Source organism: Nomascus leucogenys, chromosome 12 (assembly GCF_006542625.1).
Source record: "Nomascus leucogenys isolate Asia chromosome 12, Asia_NLE_v1, whole genome shotgun sequence".
NCBI classification, from domain to species: domain Eukaryota; kingdom Metazoa; phylum Chordata; class Mammalia; order Primates; family Hylobatidae; genus Nomascus; species Nomascus leucogenys.
In genome coordinates this window covers 89,682,284-89,702,273 of record NC_044392.1, presented here as the reverse complement: position 1 = coordinate 89,702,273, position 19,990 = coordinate 89,682,284, and the positions used below count along the sequence as shown (strand labels likewise).

The window sequence follows — 19,990 nt, the reverse complement described above, 5'->3', positions numbered from 1 at the left end:
TTCACTAATAGGTATATACTTTCAGTTCCAAAGTTTAGAAAGCGCTACACTAAAGCTCTCTGTGGGAGCATACACATGTATATCAATTATAATTTATGACATGTAATGTGTTTGCAGTCATCTTTTTATAAATGGGTACCAGACCATTAATTAAGAATATAAATTCTTGCTGAAATTCACTTATATCATTTTAGTACTCCTTTTAAAGTAACATAATCGGAAATAAATTCAAAGAGGATTTGTAATTAGATTTTTCAGCTGTGGAAGAGCCTTTATAATGCTAAAGGTAAATTATGAAAACTATAACTTTTCTTTGCCATTTTGGTATAGCAATTCCTATTAAACACTACTTGACAGAACTGCTAATCATTTAGAGTATTTCTTCAGGTTTCCTTTATGCAATATTTTTGTAAGTTTTGACATTGCTTTACAATTTAATTATAAAATAAATTGAAAATGATAGTTTTTCCACTGTAAAGTCGATTATAACACCTCTTCTGTTCTCAGCCTCATTCCTCCCTATGTAAGAGTCTCATCAGGATCTGTAGGCCACTTTGAAATGGAAGCTTTCAGAGATAGTAACCTATTTTGGCCCCAAACCCGTTCACAATCAACAGTCATCCTAACATAATTGTCAACTGTTACAGAAATCCTGTTTGTGATATGCACATTTTTATGGCATCATCTAAATGACAAGTGGCCCAAGCAGAGTAGATTCACTATTAGCAAAACTCCAATTGCTTGCCAGGGAACTGAAGTTCCTGATTACAGATTCAAAGACAAGTTTACTCATGTAAATAGCAGTCTGCATGTTATGCCCTAAAAGAAAACTGATTGATAGAAATTCTTGATATCAAACATCTAATTATGAAAATAATTATGAAAACTAATAGAATAAATGCTCATAACTTACGAAAAGTCTTACTTTATAGTTATAATAAGGAGCCTGTTGATCTTTATCCCATAGGTTTCCAGAAATAGAACTATTTATTTGCTTCATGATCGTTTTGTAGGGCACCTGACGTCCTGCAGCGTCACTACAAGGAGCCCCCCGGAAAGGGACTTTTGCAATGGTACAAACATGATCCTAGAAATGCCAAAGTGCTCATGTTACAGATTATCAATTATGCAATTCTTAAAAGCCAAACCAAAAATATATAAATTATTTAGAAATAAAACATATACCATAGATAACCTGACTATACAGAATAAAGGTTAAAATAAATTTCATTATTAAATGAAAATGTATGATAATCATAAGCTTTCACAGAATTAAGTAAAAATAAATAATTTTTATCTCAAACTATATTTCAGAAATTCTAAAGTTTATATATTTCTAATGAAAACAGAGAGACTCTAAAAAATATAATAGAGAATAAAAATTATGTAACAAATGACTGTTCCTACCTCAGACAGATTCAGGCAGGTATAATCATAACCATACCAAGGAACACCCATTACAAGTTTCTTAGGATTAATGCTCATCTTGATGTAGTCATTATATCCTAGCCAAGCAGGGAGAGAAAAAGCATATTTGTTTCTCTTCATATGTCAATATGTTCATACAAGCTATGCAACCGTTCAGAATCTGTTTGTAAAAACAAGTACTTTATAAAAAGCACTAATAGTGTTTAATATGATGTTATAAAACATCCCTTAAGAACCATAAATTCTATATCTTGCTTTCTAAGCCATTTCTCTTTGAATAAGAGAAAACATTCAAAACAATTAAGATCATATTGAAATAAAATATTCACAAAATCTAACTCTAGGAAGAATGACACATTTCAGGAAAGTATGCTAATTGTATCTATTCTAAGACATGATATACTTGATACTCTAGATTCTAAAGTTTCAAAAAAGTTTTATAAATCTTAACTTTCTAGCAGTGATGGTCTCAGAGTTTCTTAGAAAGTACAAGTGTTCCATGTTTTGCAAATATTCTGTAAGTAAGCTGGGGATAAGAAATGTGTCATCTATAGTTGGAGGAAACAAAGAGAAAAATGAACAAATCCCTGGAACTATCAGTCCTTTTCTTGCCCAGTGCTGCAAAGCATGTTTTTCCACCAAGACATATTCACAGATTACCTAGAATGTTCAGCTAAATAACTTTATTACTTTTTAGAGCCTTTATTGTTATTATGTACTATTAAATAACCAAAAATGGGGTGGGTTATGCATCAGTTCCGAAACATATTGGTTTATTTAGTTTGTTTTTTTATTTATTTATGATACAAAGTATCACTATGTTGCTCAGGCTGGCCTGAACTCCTGGCCTCAAGTGATCTTCCCACCTCAGCCTCCCAAGGCTTAAACCTTTTATTGATAGAACATAATTATAATGTCTTTCCTGAAACACAGTTTGGGAACCCTCAATTAATAATTACTTTGTAATTTTAACAGAATAAGTTATTTTTCAACTTTAAATAGGTATGTGGCTAGGCACAATGGCTCATGCCTGTAATTGAAGCTCGTTGGGAGGCTGAGGTGGGAGGATCACTTGAGGCCAGTCTGAGCAACATAGTATGACTCCATTTCCTTAAAAAAAAAAATCTTTTTTAAATTAGCTGGGCATGGTGGTGCATCCCTGTATACCCAGCTACTCAGGGGGCTGAGGTTGGGGGATCACTTAAGCCCAGGAGGTCGAGGTTACAGTGGGCCATCATAGTGCCACTGCACTCCAGCCTGGGCAACAAAGCAAGACTCTGTCTCAGAAAAAGCAAAAAAATGAAAATATTAGCTGGGCATGGTGGCATGCACCCGTAGTCCCAGCTACTCAGGAGGCTAAGGCTGAGCTTGTGAGGTTGAGGCTGCAGTGAGCCCTGATCATGCCACTGCACTCCAGCCTGGGTGATGGAGTGAGACCCTGCTCAAAAAAATAAAAATAAAAAAACAAAAGAGCAAACAATCTTTTATTTAGTTGACTGATGGAATACAAACCAATCCAAACTTTGAAGAGGATAATGCAAAGACTACATCATATGAATGACAGGTCAAAAGTACTCAAATTCTAATAAGAATATAATTTTTAATTTATCACAGATACTAAAAGAAGCTAATGCCTATCCTGTTAATCATGCAATGAAGGTGCCCAACCATAACTATCTTTGCTATTATTTAACACTGCTTATTTCAACAAAAATATCCTGTCAAATTCTAAATAAGCATGTGATTTCATGACAAGAATATCAGACCAGAAATGAGAATACCTGATTAAGCACCAACTGTATAATACTTAACAGTTATGCAATCATGAGCAGTTAATTCTTTTTATCTCATCTAGAAATATACCTATACCACAAGATTGTTGGAAGAATTAAGTGAAAATCAAAACTTTAAAACTTTTTGTAAACTTTAAAGCTGTCAATTAAGTGATTTTTACATGTTTGAAGCAAGCCTTACAATTGAAAAACGTATACAAATAACTTAGAAATACTAAAACATCTTAATATTTTAATTTATAGAATATTAATATTATTAATAAATGATCACGTTTAGAGTCTTACCAGTTAATGTCTGATTATAGGGAGCATTGGCTGCTGCAATACATTCTGACCAGATCTGACTTTGTTCATCATAAGACATCACAAAGAGGAAGTCACAAGCATCTGCGATTCCAGTATAATTATAGCATCTTCTGTCTATGTTCTTTGGAGACCAAGCTACGTCAAAGGTTACCTGTGGAAAAAAATCTTACTATTTTATGTAACATGATCAAGTATGCATATTATATCAGATTTTTAAAATTATATATATTTTTTACCTTATACTACACAAGGAAAAGGAACTGCTTACAGTATATGAATGTAGGGTTTGACACACATAGAACTTGAACCATTCTAAGAAATATTTTTTGCTTACACTTGACTGAGTCAGACATATATTTGGACATACAATGACCAGGAGCAAGACACTATATAGAAGATGGCCTTCAAACTCAAAATGTCTTCAAACGCTAGGCGGGCACCTCAGCTGATTAAAAGAAGCAGGTATAATGACAACAAGGTATGGTGATGCCCCTGAGCAACTAGAGCATAAAGGCACACTAAAAGAATTCAAATACAAAAGTTTTTAAAATATTGTGCAGGTTAAATATGTCACCTGTTGGCACAACCTGACTGGGTTGCGAGTTTCAGCCCCTGATTCACAATCACCTTATATGGTAGATTTGGCCCAATATTACAGTTAGACAATAGTGGTGTCTTATGGTCCACGGGTATAGATTAATCAAGTCAAAATGTTGAATAAATCATTTAAATGATCTTATTTTATGGAAATATTCAAATGTTGAGTATTATTTTTCTTTTTTGGGGGGGATGGAGTCTCGCTCTGTCACCCAAGGTGGAGTGCAGTGGCGCAATCTCAGCTCACTGCAACCTCTGCCTCCTGGGTTCAAGTGATTCTCCTGCCTCAGCCTCCCACATAGCTGGGATTACAGGCATGCGCCACCACGCCCAGCTAATTTTTTTGTATTTTTAGTAGAGACAGGGTTTCACCATGTTGCCCAGGCTGGTCTTGAACTCCTGACCTCAGCTGATCTGCCGGCCTCAGCCTCCCAAAGTGCTTACAGGCGTGAGCCACCACACCCAGCCTTATCTTTCATTTTGAATAGTGAGCCAGCCTTCAACAAGAGTGTGTCTCTGTGTTTATTGCCTTAACCAAATATTAATTAGCCTTATTTTATATGTGTACAAATGTTCTAAAACTTCATTAAAGGTTGTTTTCCCCCCTTAATTAGGCACTCAATAAACGCTGTTTATTTTAAAAACTGAGATACTCTAGGTAACATTTTTATACTTTGAACAATTCTAGCAAAACTCTTTTTAGGACTTCTTCAAAGTTCTCTTTATAATTCCCTGAGTATTAGCACTTTACAATTATAAGCTTTGCTCAGTAGTTTTCCAACAAAATAAGTTATGAAGTAAAATTATTACATATTTGTTCCTATTTTGTCACTGCCTCCTATTATAAAATGAGAGGTATATTATAGTAATAGAGAAAAATAAATGACTACATCTACGCAAGTAAATTTCAAATCCATTTTGTAAGAGTATTTTCACCAGGATTTTCTCTCACAGTTAATCTCATATTTTTGAGATTGTACTATTATTATATTAGACAAGAAAGCAAAAGATTTGGGTGCTAGTGTCAGCTGTCTTATAATTAGGTCTGTATCACTGCTGTCAATTAAAGCATCTGAATTTTTCTCACCTATAAAAATGAGAGTGTAGAAAGAACTCTTCAAGGCATTTATTTGTAGCTCTTTAATTCTGTGACCACAATTCTGTAAACTAAAGTTATTATCTTATCCCCAAAACTCATTCCCCCCTCTAGATTATCTAGTCATTTTTTGTTGGTTACCAGTTTAAAAACTTTGGGGCCATTTTCTGATTCTTTCTTCCCTTACTTCCAAAATCTAACCTCATGTCTCCCTTTGGGTGGCATCTCACAGTTGTTCTGCCCCTTCCTTTCCATTAATTAATTCATTTAATATGTATTTATTGTACACCTGCTGATTTAGGATTATGTCATCATCCAAATCCAAACTAAATCCCTTGATACTGTATTGTTCAGTTAGTAGTCCTTACTGATCTTCCTTTCTCTTCTAGTTTTAGATACTCCTACAGAATAGTTTCCCCAAACACTATTTTACACACATAACCCATTACACACAGAATAAAATGCACAGTCCTCAGCCTGACATTCTGGATCTTCCACAATCTGGCCTACCTTTGCAACTGTCCCTCCCACTAATTCACCTAACATGAACTTGACATGTAGCCCAAATTGTTCTCCTCACCTCTCAAGAGATAGAAAGAGATATTCCTACTGCAAGGATTTTGCTCAATGTCTTCCTCTCTGCTCTTTCACTGCAGCTTAATCAGGATTGTCAAATAGGTTGTTTCCCATATATTCCACACATCAATTCTAACCTATTAGTAATGACCATAGAGGATGAAGGAAAAGTTTCTGAGGCCAAAATGTGTGAGGAGAAGAAGGGGTATTGTGGCCTGTATGCCAGGTATTTGCTATTCTTAATCTACATTGTACTCTCCTGACAAGTTGAATTCCATACTGACAGATCTTCCCTATTTGCATAAAACCACAGAAATGTCAGTCCTCATATTGCTTATTATTTTACCAATAATTCTCAAATTATTTTACCTGTAATTTTCAAATTCATGACGACCAACTCTACCAGAATCACCTAGAACACTTGGCAAAAATACAGTTCTCTAAGCTCTATCCCAGACCTACTGAGTCAGTCTCAGTGATATGATTTGGATCTGTGTCCCCACCCAAATCTCATGTTGAATAGTAATCCCCAATGTTGGAGGCAGGGCCTGGTAGGAGGTAACTGGATTACAGGGGCAGATTTCCCCCACCAGTGCTGTTCTCATGATAGAGTCCTCACGAGATCTGATTGTTTCAAAGTGTGTGGCACCTCCCCACTCTCTCTCTCTCTCTCTCCTTCTCCGGCTGTTTGAAGTGCTGATCCCGCTTTGCCTTCCACCATGACTGTAAGTTTTCCTGAGGCCTCCCAGAAGCCAAGCAGATGTCAGCATTATGCTTCCTGTATAGCCTGCAGAACTGTGAGCCAATTAAACCTATTGTCTCTATAAATTACCCAGTCTCAGGTATTTCTTTATAGCAATGTGAGAACAAACTAATACACTCAGGATATTTTAAACAAGCACTCTCAGGTAATTCTGAGACAGGTTTAGGAATCAGTGGTTTATAATACTCATAATGCTCTATACTGGAATACATTTTTAACCATTCCGTTAGATATCAAGGAGCTGCACCCTGTCTTCAAAAAAAACTCATTGTCTAGCCTATTACTTCTTAACTATAATCACCAATGAAACTTTTTTAAAATTGTGGGCTCTGGGATTACCCAAAACCTTTTGAAAAATCATTTCTGGGAGTGAGTTCACAGTGTGCATGTGTGTGTAAAAGTAAACACATGTTTACTTTTTCTTAAGACCTATGGTTATCTTGATATGTGGCCAGGTTTGAGGATCACTGATCTGGGTTCACATTATCCTCTGTTACCCGTCTGTTGTCTGGCAAGATTGCTTGTGTTGTTACCTTCTGCTCTAATCATGTTCATTATGGCAGTGAGGAAGCACATGCCTATTGTCATAGCTGTCACAGTTCTGTGTAGTTAGTCCTTTAAGTTTTACTTGGCCTTGGGTGCAAGTAATTCAGAGACTGTGGAGCAAGTGATGCACTTCCCCAGAACTACCTCTATTCCTGGGTTGTTTCTGTCCTGCATTGGTAAAAGCTGGTTAGGCCCCCCTTGATTTTTGTTCTTCCATTGCCTAACACTTCTAACTGTGCTACAAGGCAAGTAGTGGGGTAATCCCAGTGTTGTATTTTGATGTGAATAGAGAATAGATTTACTGCTTTAAAATTCCTTAAATAAGAACATCAAAGGCTCCAGAAAAATTTTTTAGGAAATAAGTGCTGAAACTCTTTCCCATTGCATTACTATAAAACTAAGATTATATTAGTTATACCCTCATGAGTATATTCTGATATGGAAAATACGAGGTTTCCAAAAAATAAATGAGTTTTTACCTGTGATCCCTCAATTTCACGATGGAAAGAGTCTGTAGTTTCTTTGACTAAAGCAGTTAATGCATCATATTCAGGTGATAAACAATTAACTTCTTGCTCTATATCTATATTAATTCCATCCATATATTGTGTCTTGGCCAAATTAAGTTTTTGAGCTATCCAGGATGCTCTGAAAGCTGGATCAATGATATCCTTTAAGGATACATCTCCTGTGGAAGAAGTATATATCTTTTGAACATGTATGCAAAAACATTTCATTATTTTGGAAGACTAAGCCCTTAACTGAAGTTTTCCAAATGGAGAAAGAATATACCAAAGTAACAGAAAGCCATTACTCATGAATCTCCAGAATAACCATTATAAATCATTAGTAAAATTGTTCTGAAGTTAGAAGCAGAAATTGTGAACTATGATTAAGTAAAGGTCATCAGGCTAATTTGGCAGTTACAATTTGCTCAAAACCATACAGTGGTTTAATTCTTTTAAAAAGATCTGTGTTTGTGAAATGAATTATACAGTATCTAAGATTAATTATAGGATCCTAACAAAAACAGATAAACATAAAAGGAATTTTTTGGAAAGTCAGGACTATAGCAAGTGATACAGATAAATTTCCCAATTGCTGGACACATAGATCTGAAAACAACATACCTTTAAGTACTACTCTGGCTCCTTTTGAATGAGCGTAGCACATAAGTTCTGAGTCATATTTTCCAAATGTTGCCACAGTTGTAATCTGTGACCAATCATAAGATTTCCAAGTTTTCTGTCCAACATCAAACACAAAGACCTGCCAGAACAAGGATAAGCACCATCATTTAAACCAAGAATATTATGCTGACTGTCCAAAATACTGTTCATCAAACATCACCATACACCAAACACTATGGTGGCAGTGAGAGCACAAGTGAATAAGACATAGGGGTCCCAATATAATTGGTGGCAGGGGTAATTAGCCAGGCTGGGAAAGAGGGGAAGGATGGGCCAGGAAGGAAGAGTGGCAAGTGCCAAGGCCTGGAGGCGAGACAACATAGTGGTTGCGTAACTAAATATTTAGTATGGCCGACGTCTAGAATTTGGGGAGAGAGCATTAGTGAAGGACCAGAGAGTGGTAGGCATGGATTAAATCATGAAAGGCCTCATAAGCTCTGTTGAGAAGTTAGTACTACCTTGTTTATCCTGAGGTAAAGGGAGAGAATAAAAGCATTTTTAAAAGGAGAACGTATGCATTTTAGAAAAATATTTTCAGCTGCAGTGGGAAAAGGATTAAAGAGAGACCAAAAGTAGAGGCAAAATACAGAAACTATTGGAAGAATCCAAGTAAGAGATGATGGTGACCTCAACTAAAATTGTGGAGCAGTGGAGTTAAGTGAACAGATCTGGAAGACCCTAAGGAGGCAAAATTGACAGGACTTTGTGACTAATCGAAGGAGTAAGCAAAGGAGAGAAGTTTGATAATACTCAAGTTTCTGGCTACTGCAGATGGAGCCATAAATACTACATTTACTGTTTTTTGTTTGTTTGTTTGGTGAAGCTAGCTTCTTAGAATAGTACCTAGGTCAAATTCTAAGGCACCTGATGATGTGTTTCTCTGATATTTTCTTCCCACAGTTAATTCAAGAAGCACGGAAGCCTCACTGATTATTTTTATTTTATTCCAAGGCATTAATTCATTGATTTGGCAAATATTTATTGAATTTCCAATAAGGTACAAGGAGACTATTTTGCTAGGCTCTAAGAAGATAAAGATTAATGAGAGAGACCAGGTCCAGTAAGGAGTTAATTACTTAATTACAACGGTATTAAGGACTGTAGGGGTTACAGGTGGCCATGCCAGCAAATAAAGGGGACCTGCTAGCCAGATGGAGCAGGAAAACTTTTCTGAGGACTACACACTTTCGGAGAGGGCTGAAATCAGCAGAATGATGGAAAAGATGTACCTACGGACAAAAGATTGCATTCTCAACTGAGGGAAGGGAAAGCCCAAAGATCGCTGCACCTCAGCAGAATTCTGAGATTCTGGAACTGAAAAAGGTCAATGTAGGTAGAGCACAGAAATCCTGCAAGGATGTGGAACTGGATAAAACCCTTAAAGTCGGGAATGGAAAGATGAAGTAGGACTTCCAAGACCACTGAAGATGTTGTATTTTATCTTGCGATCAGTGGGAATCAATTAGAGTTTTAATTCAGGGGATTTGCATTACAAAAGAGATCACTGGGTCCTTGTGAGGGGAATGAATGAGGGAGAGGCAGTGGGGACAGTAGCTGTAAAAGTTAAACCAGGCATTTCTTAATTTTTTTCATCTCTTTTTTTAACTTTTCAGAATTAATTACGCATAACTCATTTTTTCTGCTAAGCAATTGCCCACTGAAATAATAAAAATTCATAATGTGAAATTAAGTGGCCCATTGTTTTCAGACTCATATTTCTATCAAAACTTCTATTTTAGTTCTGATAATTAAGATTCTATTCTATTTGTTTAAAAAATACTAAGAGCCTGTGATATAACAGATATCCTTAAAAAAAAAAAAAAAAAAAGCTGGGTGAACTAATTGAAAATATAAGGGGAAAATGCCATGTAGTCTAGTTTTTGTGTTTGAAAAACAGAAAACGCCAGTAGAGAAAAAGACCATTTACCATGAACACACAAATAAGCATAATTTTGCTTCTTTGAATAGTTGCTTTACAAAGTGCCCACAGATATTGCCTAACCCACTAAGTATTGGATACTACAATAAATCTTTCAGATTTTTTTTTTTCTTTTTCGAGACATAGTCTTGCTCTGTCGCCCAGGCTGGAGTGCAGTGGCGTGATCTTGGCTAACTGCAACCTTCCACCTCCTGCTCCGCCTCCCAGGTTCAAGTGATTCTCCTGCCTCAGCCTCCCAAGTAGCTCAGATTACATGTGCCCGCCACCATGCCCAGCTAATTTTTGTATTTTTAGTAGTGACGGGGTTTCACCATGTTGGCCAGGCTGTTCTCGAATTCCTGACCTCAGGTGATCCACCCACCTTGGCCTCACAAAGTGCTTCTCAATCTCAAAAAGAGATTGAGAAAATTAAGAAATGTCTAGTTTAACTTTTGCAGCTACTGTCCCCACTGCCTCTGCCACCGCGCTGGGCCTCAGATTGTATAAAACATTTTAATTGGGAGGCCATTATGCTGAAACAGCTCCAGCTGCCTTGGATTTCCTGCTTAAGCAAACTCCAGCCCCAAGGTCAACAGTGAATGGAAACTTAAGCTTAACCTATCAGAAACTGCCAACTAACCTCTAACTAGGAATTTTCCAAAGTCATAGCTAAATAAGGCAAACAGTCATAGCCAACCAAGTAATTATTTTCCTTTGCTTCCCTGTTCAGCTTATAAAAGCCCATGCTACTAAAGCAGACCTCCCTGAACCCCTTCTGGTTTAAATACTGCCGATTCATAAGTTGTTCTTTGCTCAAATAAAAAAGGTTATCCTACTTTGTCTGAAATCTTTCTAAGATGTTAGGTTTCCACACTAGGCAGGTTCTCCATAAACACTTTCACCATTTTTATTTCTTCTAAGTCATGTACATATACTTTTTTACTGGCATCTAAGTGTTCTGCCTCAGATTAATGTACTAGATTAAGAACTAGGAATCATGCCTATTTCTACAAAAGAATCGTTCTTTGGATTAAGCCTTTAGACCTTCCTGATGTCATCCAATTCCTGCTTTCAGTCATCGAAGTGGGCAGTCAGGTGGTTTTAATATTGCTCCAGAAGGTGTTTGATTAAAGTTGCCAGAAGCCTTACAAATGGTTATGTAGATAGAAGGAAAATGTACTGAAAGCTATTTTTTTTTTTACCACTTTTCATGGGTGGTTTTGAGGTACTTTAAAGGAAAGGGCTAGCAGGTATAGAAAACTAAAGGTAAGCAAAATACTCTGCATTCTAATGTACTGTTGGAGTGCTGAGATTCTTTCAAACGAAATCCTCGTTCTCTTGGAAACCGAGAAATGGATTATCCTACCTTTTATGCTTTTTACACCCAGAGTGCTTCCGCAGAGGCACAGCAGGGGAATGAAAGGAGCTTGCCTTAGGAGGCAGATCTGGTTTGAACACTCGCCTGCCTACGCAGGCACTTACAGGCTGTGAGGTCTGAGGAGTTACTCAACTTCTCTGAGCCCGAGCTTCCTCATCTGTAAACTGAAGGATCCGTAAACAGGAAGGCCCTCATCGAGTGGTCAAAGCTGGTTTCGGCGCCCACGGCACCTCTCCTTAGGGCTCGGTTCTCTAACTTCTCTTCGTGCCCTGAGGCCCAGACCTAGAGGAGCAGAGGAAGGCGCTGACCTCGAAATCTGGATGGTGGCGAATCGGGCGGCAAAGCTCAGGCTCCGGGCATGGGCAGTCGGTCCCGGCCGCAAGCCGCAGCGCAAGCAGCGCCAGCAGCGCTAGACCCGGGACGCCGCGCGGCGGGCTAGAGACGAGGCCCCAGCGTCGAAGCTGCGGCCGGGACATGGCAGCAGGTCGAAGGGGCGGGAGTGGGTTCCTACCGCCTGGGTGGGCGGGGCCTCCTGCGCGTCGGGGCAGGAAGGGGCGGGGAGGGGTCGGAAGGGGCGGGGAGGGGCGGGGCTCCGGGGCGGGCGTGGGAGGTCGGGCTTCGAGCGTCTCCGGGCGCTGCGGGTGGGTGAAGTTAAGTGGCTGCTGGAGAGTCTGGGGGACAGCCAGTGTCTGCGGCGCCGAGAGGGCCGTTCGTGGACTCAAATGGGTATCACCCTTACCGTTTATAGTCCTCCCAATAGTCTGCATCTCGTTTTGTGGTGGCTGGTCGGGTACTCCTTGTGGAGTCTGAAGGCACAAGGGGATCCCCAAAATGGAAAAGTGGGTGTCTTTGGAAGGGCCTACTGAGTAACATGGTTGCAGTGGCCAAAAGACTTTTAGTTTTTCTTTTGCTACTCAAAAAAAAGCTGGAATACCAAAAACTTTTACTTACGGATATCAGGTCTTATTAAGATCGTGGTTTGAATTCAAGCATCTAATTTTGCCTACTCTCCTGTTAAAAATCAAGTAACAACCTAAACACAAGGACAAAGACATAACAGCGACAAAATGTTGGAAGCTGGAGAGCACAAGTATGAGTATGAGAAGTAAATCGGAAAAGGGGGAGATTAGTGGAAGGCTGCTCAAGGACTCTGATCTCTAGATGCTTTTTCCGGCTTCATGTCTCTGGGCAGCTGCCCCTCTTTCCCACCCACGGGCTCCCACCCCGGCTGAATTCCCTGGAGGGGATAAATCCTCTGCTGAGTGGGTACTCCACCTAAAACGGAGAATAAGTGGCTTTATGCCTACTGAAAACTGAAACCCCTTGCTATCTGATTAACCTAAGAGGCTGAGCAAAGATATTGACATCGGGTTTTCTGGACAAATCATACACCCAGATCACCCTACAGTGAAATTCAAAGTTAAAAGCACCAGCTATCTACTTGGAGCTTCCTCTCTTTGTACTTTTTAATTTTTACTTTTAATCATGGACAGCAACGAAAAAAATCCAATAATGTAGAAAGAAGGGACCCAAACAACAGACAAAGGAATATGGAGGAAGCAGATGCTGCAGGGAGAACACTTAAAAATTCTCATAATAGCCCCAGAAAAATAAGAGAAGATGAAGCCACAACAGGGTGCAATAAAAGGGGTAGGGGATTTTTAAACGTTACTGGAAATAAGAAAGAAGTGAAAAAACTATTAGTAGAAGATAACATTGAGGAATGTAGAGCAAAAACTCTGAAAGATAAGAAAATTGGAAAACGCAGTACAGAGGGGATGAAATAATTCTTAAGGGTGCTTGAGAAGAAGCGTAGTACAAATAAGAAGAAATAAGTAATTTGGGCTGGGCACAGTGGTTCATGCCTGTAATCCCAGCACTTTGGAGGCCGAGGTGGGCAGATCACTTGAGGTCAGGAGTTCAAGACCAGCCTGGCCAACATTGTGAAACCCCATCTCTACTAAAAATACAAAAATTATCTGGGCATGGTGGCAGACACCTGTTATCCCAGCTACTCGGAAGGCTGAGGCAGGAGAATCGCTTGAGCCTGGGAGGTGGAGGTTGCAGAGATCACACCACTGCACTCCAGCCTCAGCAACAGAGTGAGACTCTGTCTCAAAAAAAAAAAAAAAAAGAAAAGAAAAGAAGTAATTATCAAGGCTCCAAGACTGAAGAATACACGTTTTCAGAATGAAAAGCTGGGCCAGGCACTGTGGCTCACACCTGCAATCACATAACTTTGGCAGGCCAAGGCAGGAGGATTACTTGAGGGCAGGAGTTTGAGACCAGCCTGGGGAACATAGACCCTGTCTCTACAAAAAATAAAAAGCAAAAAATTAGCCCTGTGTGCCAGTGTGGTGGTAAAAGCTTATAGTCCCAGCTGCTCGGGAGGCTGAGATGAGAGGATTGCTTGAAGCCAGGAGGTTGAGGCTGAAGTGAACTATGATCATGCCACTGCACTCCAGCCTGGGTGACAAAACAAGATCCTGTCTCAAAAAAAAAGGTACAATTGAACCTCCATAACCAGAGGTTCCACATCCATGGTTTTAACCAATGTCAGATAACAGTATTTAAAAATAACAAATAATACAGCAATTTAAAAATGCAAATTAAAAATACGGCAAGAGCACTGTCAACATAGCATTACATCGTATTATTATAATTAATCTAGAGATTATTTAAAGTACAAGAGGATGTGCATAGATTATGCCATTTTATATAAGGGACTTGAGCATCCATGGATTTTGGTATCTGGGAGTCCTGAAACCAATCCCTCATGATACTGAAATATAACTGTATGTTTTTAACATGTATGGTTGCACTGAATCGAGTTTTCAAGGAAAAGAGCCTTCTGACTCATAGAATCAGACTTTATTCTGTGACACAGAAGAAAACACGTATCTACCTGTGTTGGGGATCCCTAAGATCACCTCCAGGTTCAGTGATACACTAAAAGAACTCATAGGACTCAGTTGTACTCACAGTTAAGATTTATTACAGCAGAAGCATATGAAGCAAAAGCAGCAAAGGGAAAAAGTGCACAGGAAAAAGGAGGAAGCCAAGCACAAGCATCACGTTGTAACAACATGTGTGAAGGCTTGTCTGCCATGGAAGCTCATTAGAGACTCAGGGAACAGCAGGAACACTCCCAAATCCACCTACAGGCCAACCTTTAGGAAGCAGGCCTTTCTAAAGATAGCAGTCTTAGGCCTGTTACGGTAACTCTTTTCTGCATACTAACCAAATGAGGAATTCCTACATATTTGTATTGAATTCTATATTGGTGCTGTACATTCTATGGGTTTTGACAAATGTATAATGATGTGTATCCAGCATTATAGTATCATACAGAATAGTTTCACTGCTCTCAAAATTATCTGTGCTCTACTTATTCATTCCTCTCTCCTTGCTAACCACTGGCATCCACAGATTTTTACACTGTCTCCATAGTTTTGCCTTTTCCAGAATGTACATAGTTGGAATCTTAGAGTATATAGCTTTTCAGATTGGCTTCCTTCACTTAGTAATATGCATTTATGGTTCCTCCATGTCCCTTCATGGCTTGATTGCTCATTTCTTTTTAGCACTGAATAATACTTCATTGTTTGGACGTACTACAGTTAATCCAATCCTGCAACATCTGCTTCCTCCATATTCCTTTGTCTGTTGTTTGGGTCCCTTCCTTCTACATTATTGGATTTTCTTGGTTGCTGTCCATGATTAAAAGTAAAAATTGAAAAGTACAAAGAGAGGAAGCTCCAAGTAGACAGCTGGTGCTTTTAACTTTGAATTTCACTGTAGGGTGATCTGGGTGTATGATTTGTCCAGAAAACCCCTGATGTCAGTATCTGTTCACCTACTGAATGGATTTTGTGTCATCACTTTTTTGAATTTCACTGTAGGGTGATCTGGGCTGTATGATTTGTCCAGAAAAACCCCTGATGTCAATATCCATTCACCTACTGAAGGACATCTTGGTTGCTTTCAAGTTTTGAAAATTATCAATAAAGCTGCTATAAACATTCATGTGCAAGTTTTGTGTTATCACTTTTTTTTACCAGACAGGGTCTCTGTCACCCAGGCTAGAGTGCAGTGACTTGATCAAGCTCACAGCAGCTTCCATCTCCTGGGGTCCAGTAATCCTCGCACCTCAGCCTCCTGAGTAGCTAGGACTACAGGCACATGCCACCATGCCTAGCTTTTATTTATTTATTTATTTATTTATTTATTTATTTATTTATTTTAGTAGAGGCAAGGTTTTGCTATGTTGCTCAGGCTGGTCTGGAACTCCTGTGCTCAAGAAGTCCTTCCATCTTGGCCTTCCAAAGTGCTGGGATTACAGGCATGAGCTGCTGCGCCCAACCCTGTGTTATAACATTTTTAAGCAAAGCAGAAATGTCTGTTTTTGACAACTGAACCATATTTAATTAAATGTTTTATTAAAACCATTCACGTGGGCCAGGCGTGGTGGCTCACGCCTGTAATCTCAGCACTTTGGGAGGCAGAGGCGGGTGGATCACAAGGTCAGGAGTTCATGACCAGCCTGGCCAATATCGGGAAACCCTGTCTCTACTAAAAATACAAAAATTAGCTGGGTGTGGTGGTGCATGCCTGTAATCCCAGCTGCTCAGGAGACTGACGCAGGAGAATTGCTTGAACCCGGGAGGTGGAGGTTGCTGTGAGCCGAGATCGCGCCACTGCACTCCAGGCTGGGTGACAAAGCAAGACTCTGTCAAAAAAAAAAAAAAAATTCACAGTTCTAACACTGTATGTCCTTCTAGTTGATCCGTTGATTCATGGTAGCATGCCATCGAGCAAATAACAAATTTACAATAGCTACATAAAATATAAAAAATTTAGGAATAAATATAATGTGCAAGAATGCAAGACCTCTACATAGAAAAGTATATGTTTAATAAAGTATAAAACATTATTGAAATGTTAGAAGATGTAAGCAAATAAAACATGAAATATTTGTTGGGGGAGGAGTGTTGTTGTTTTGTTTCATTTTTCTTTTTTCTGCTTAGTTTTGGTGGAATTTGACAAGCTGATTCTAAAATGTATAAGAAAATATAAAAATAGTTGTGACATTGCTCAAGAACAAGGTGGGAAGTCTTCTACATGTTCTCAAGACTTAAAAAGATTGAGTAATAAATTCCACTCACTATTGGTGCAAGGATAAACGAATGAACCAATGGCACAGAGTAGAGAACTCACAACAGATCCATGTGTATACACTTGATTAATGACAAAGGAATCACTGCAGAGCAGCAGAAAAAAGATAATGTTGTGACAACTGGATATTAATATGGAAAAAACCTGAAACTTGACCTCTACCTCACTCCATATACAAACAACTCTAGGTGATTTCTAGACTTAAATGTAAAAGGCAAAACAACAAAGTTATTAGAAAATAATATAGAGAATATTTTCATGATCTCTAGAGAATAAACCCTTAAATGAAGCCCGAAAACTATTAACTACAAAGGGAAAAAATCAATACATTTGGCTACTCAATCTTCAAGAACTGTTTATCAAAAAACACAAGAGAGTAAAAAGCCACAGTATGGAACAAGGTATTATTCGTAAAATATATAACCAACAATGGACTGGTGTGAAGAATATATAAAGAACTCATACAAATTAAAAGAAAAAGGTAAACAATCTAGAGGAAAATGGCTAGGAAATCAGAACACTTTACAAAAGAGGATATCTGTATGTTCAATAAACATATGAAAAGATGCTTAATCTTGGTAACTAGGGAAATGTGAACTAAAACCACAATTAGATACCACTACATACTCATTGGAATGGCTAAAATTAAAAAGACTGGTAATACCAGCTATTGACAAGGATGTGAAACAACAGAAACTTTATACATGGCTGATGGTAGAGTATAAAATAATCATTTTGAAAAATAGTTTGGCATTATTTACTGAACTTTAAGATACACATCCTCTATGAACCAGCAGCTCTGCTTCATGGAAATGAATGAATGTATGTGCTACACATAGAAACATGGTATCCCTTAAATGCAGAAAAGGCATTAGATAAAATTCAGTATTGGTTCACCAAAAAAATTCTTAGTAAATTGAGAATAGAAGGAACAATAGAAAAAGAACCCAAATCATTTTGTAAACATCATACTCAATGGGGATATCATAATAGCATTCCCCTTAAAATCAAGAACAAGTAAAGGTGCTCATTATCACCACTTCTGATCAGTATTGTACTTACCAGCGAACACAAGTGAAAGAAAGAAAAGGCATAAACATTGAAAAGAAAGAAACAGTCATTATTCACCAAAGATAAAAATAACTATATAGAAAACCTAAAAGATAAAAGAATCCTTAATAAATTACTAGATGTAAGAGTTTAGCAAGGTCGCTGTATATTAAGTCAACTTAAATCAATTGCACTACAAACAAATAAAATTAATATTAAAAAGCTACTATTTATAATAGCTAAATATATGTGGAACTTAGGGACAAATATGACATGTCTATCTGTGCAAATGTTTATGGAGAAAATCCTAAAACTTACTGAAAGACATTAAAGAAGACCTAAGTACATTTTTAAACATTTATTTAATTTTTTTTATCTTTTTCTTTTCTGAGAGAAATGGGAAGAAAACCTTTGGAAGGTTTCAAGCAGAGAAGTAGCTTAATCTGATTTACATTTTTAAAAGATCATTCTGACTGGTGTATAAAAGATGATTACAGAGAGGCTTGTGGAAGAGACCAGATAAGCTATTGGAGTGCAGGTGCAGGGCTAATATTTAGCTGGCAAATACTGGTACTGTTGCCTGGATTCTTTATGTTAGGTAACATGGGCACAGTAAGACGGCGCCGGTTCCGGGTTCTTCACCCATTGCATAAGTCAGTCCTTCCGAGGCTCACAACTTGGGGTAACTGAGGAAGTCAAGGTAATGCAAGGTCAGGTCCAGGGCAGTAGTCATTGCTATCTTGCCCACTGTGCCCCTACCTGACATTGCACCTAAGTCTCAAGTGGGATTTTTATAGATTGCAAAATCTAAGACAACTTACACACCCATTTCACTACAGGGAGCCCACAGATGTATCTGTTTCCTGTAAACTAGTGGCACACATTCTTCCCTGAACTATTCAGGAGAAATCTTGTCAGCACATGAAATGTGTTGTATAAATTCATTGATAAACTGGTGAAGGACCCTGCTATATTCACAAAAAGAATGTTGCTCAGGAAAATTAACTTGCTCTGTTAGCATAAAAGTACACATTTGAGATATTGGCAACTCAAGGAACAAGAGTGACATTTCCCTTCATACCTGTTGCTATTATTGATATAATAATGATCACAAACATATTATTAACAATTAAAAATGTCATTTTTTTCATCCATACCAAAGAGATTTTTTGTCATTTGGTTCTCATTAATTAGATACATAATTTAAATGGGCCCTATTTCCCATCCTCTTAAATCTGTGAATAACCACCATATGGTAAGGTACTTACCTTGCAAGGATGAACAACTGGGCTTTATCAAATAAACCTGGGCCAAATGATGCAAATCATGCTGTATATGGTTCCAATACTGGGTTTTGCTCAATTCCTCTGCTTTCCAAAAGGAGTCTACCTGCCTTCAGAGTCCTTCATGTGATCATTATACTGGAAAAACCCAGGCAGCTGGGGTCTGGGGTGGACCCTCAGCAAACCACAGCAGCCCTACAGAAGTGGCCAGACTGTTAAAAGATAAACAAACGGAAAACAACAACAACAAAACCCCACAAAAACCTCATCCAAAGGTCATCAATCTCAAAGATTGAAGGTAGATAAGCCCACAAATTTGAGAAAGAATTGATGCAAAAATACCGAAAACTCAAAAAGCCAGAGTGCCCCTTTTCCTCCAAATGACCACAACACCTCTCCAGCAAGGGCTCAGAACTAGGCTGAGGCTGAGATGAATGAAATGACAGAAGAAAGCTTCAGAAGGTGGGTAATAACAAACTTCACTGAGCTAAAGAGGCATGTTGTAACCCAATGCAAAGAAGGTAAGAATCATGGTAATACATGAGTTGAGAGCCAAAATAGCCAGTTTAGAGAGGAATATAACTGAACTGTTAGAGCTGAAAAAGACACTAACTTCATAATGCAATCTAATGTATTCATAGCAGAATAGACTAAGCAGGTGAAAGAATCTCAGAGCTTGAAGCCTATCTTTCTGAAATAAGACAGGTAGACAATAATAGCAAAAAAAGAATGAAAAGGAATGAACAAAACCTTTTAGAAATATGATACTATGTAAAGAGACTGAATCTATGATTGGTTGGGGTACCTGAAAGACATGGGGAGAAAAACCAAGTTGGAATACTTAAGGATATTATCCAGGAGAACTTCCTCAACCTACCAAGACAGGCCAAC

The 19,990-nt window shown here is 38.3% G+C and overlaps 1 protein-coding gene across 4 annotated transcripts in view; it reads right to left on the bottom strand.

Moving 5' to 3' along the window:
- Window positions 1-12,110, bottom strand: part of CTBS (chitobiase) — a 28,898-nt gene extending 16,788 nt beyond the window's left edge. For all 4 annotated transcript variants that reach the window (XR_004032729.1, XR_004032730.1, XM_030825131.1 and 1 more), the window contains exons 1-6: window positions 11,900-12,110; window positions 8,236-8,374; window positions 7,585-7,793; window positions 3,507-3,678; window positions 1,408-1,505; window positions 926-1,087 (exon numbers count right to left, since the gene is read on the bottom strand). Coding sequence is in view for 2 of the 4 variants with exons in the window: in XM_030825131.1 (XP_030680991.1) it covers window positions 926-1,087; window positions 1,408-1,505; window positions 3,507-3,678; window positions 7,585-7,793; window positions 8,236-8,374; window positions 11,900-12,067 (948 nt within the window). In the remaining 2 variants the exon portion in view is untranslated. The remainder of the gene's footprint in view (window positions 1-925; window positions 1,088-1,407; window positions 1,506-3,506; window positions 3,679-7,584; window positions 7,794-8,235; window positions 8,375-11,899) is intronic.
- Window positions 12,111-19,990: the final 7,880 nt, after the last annotated feature.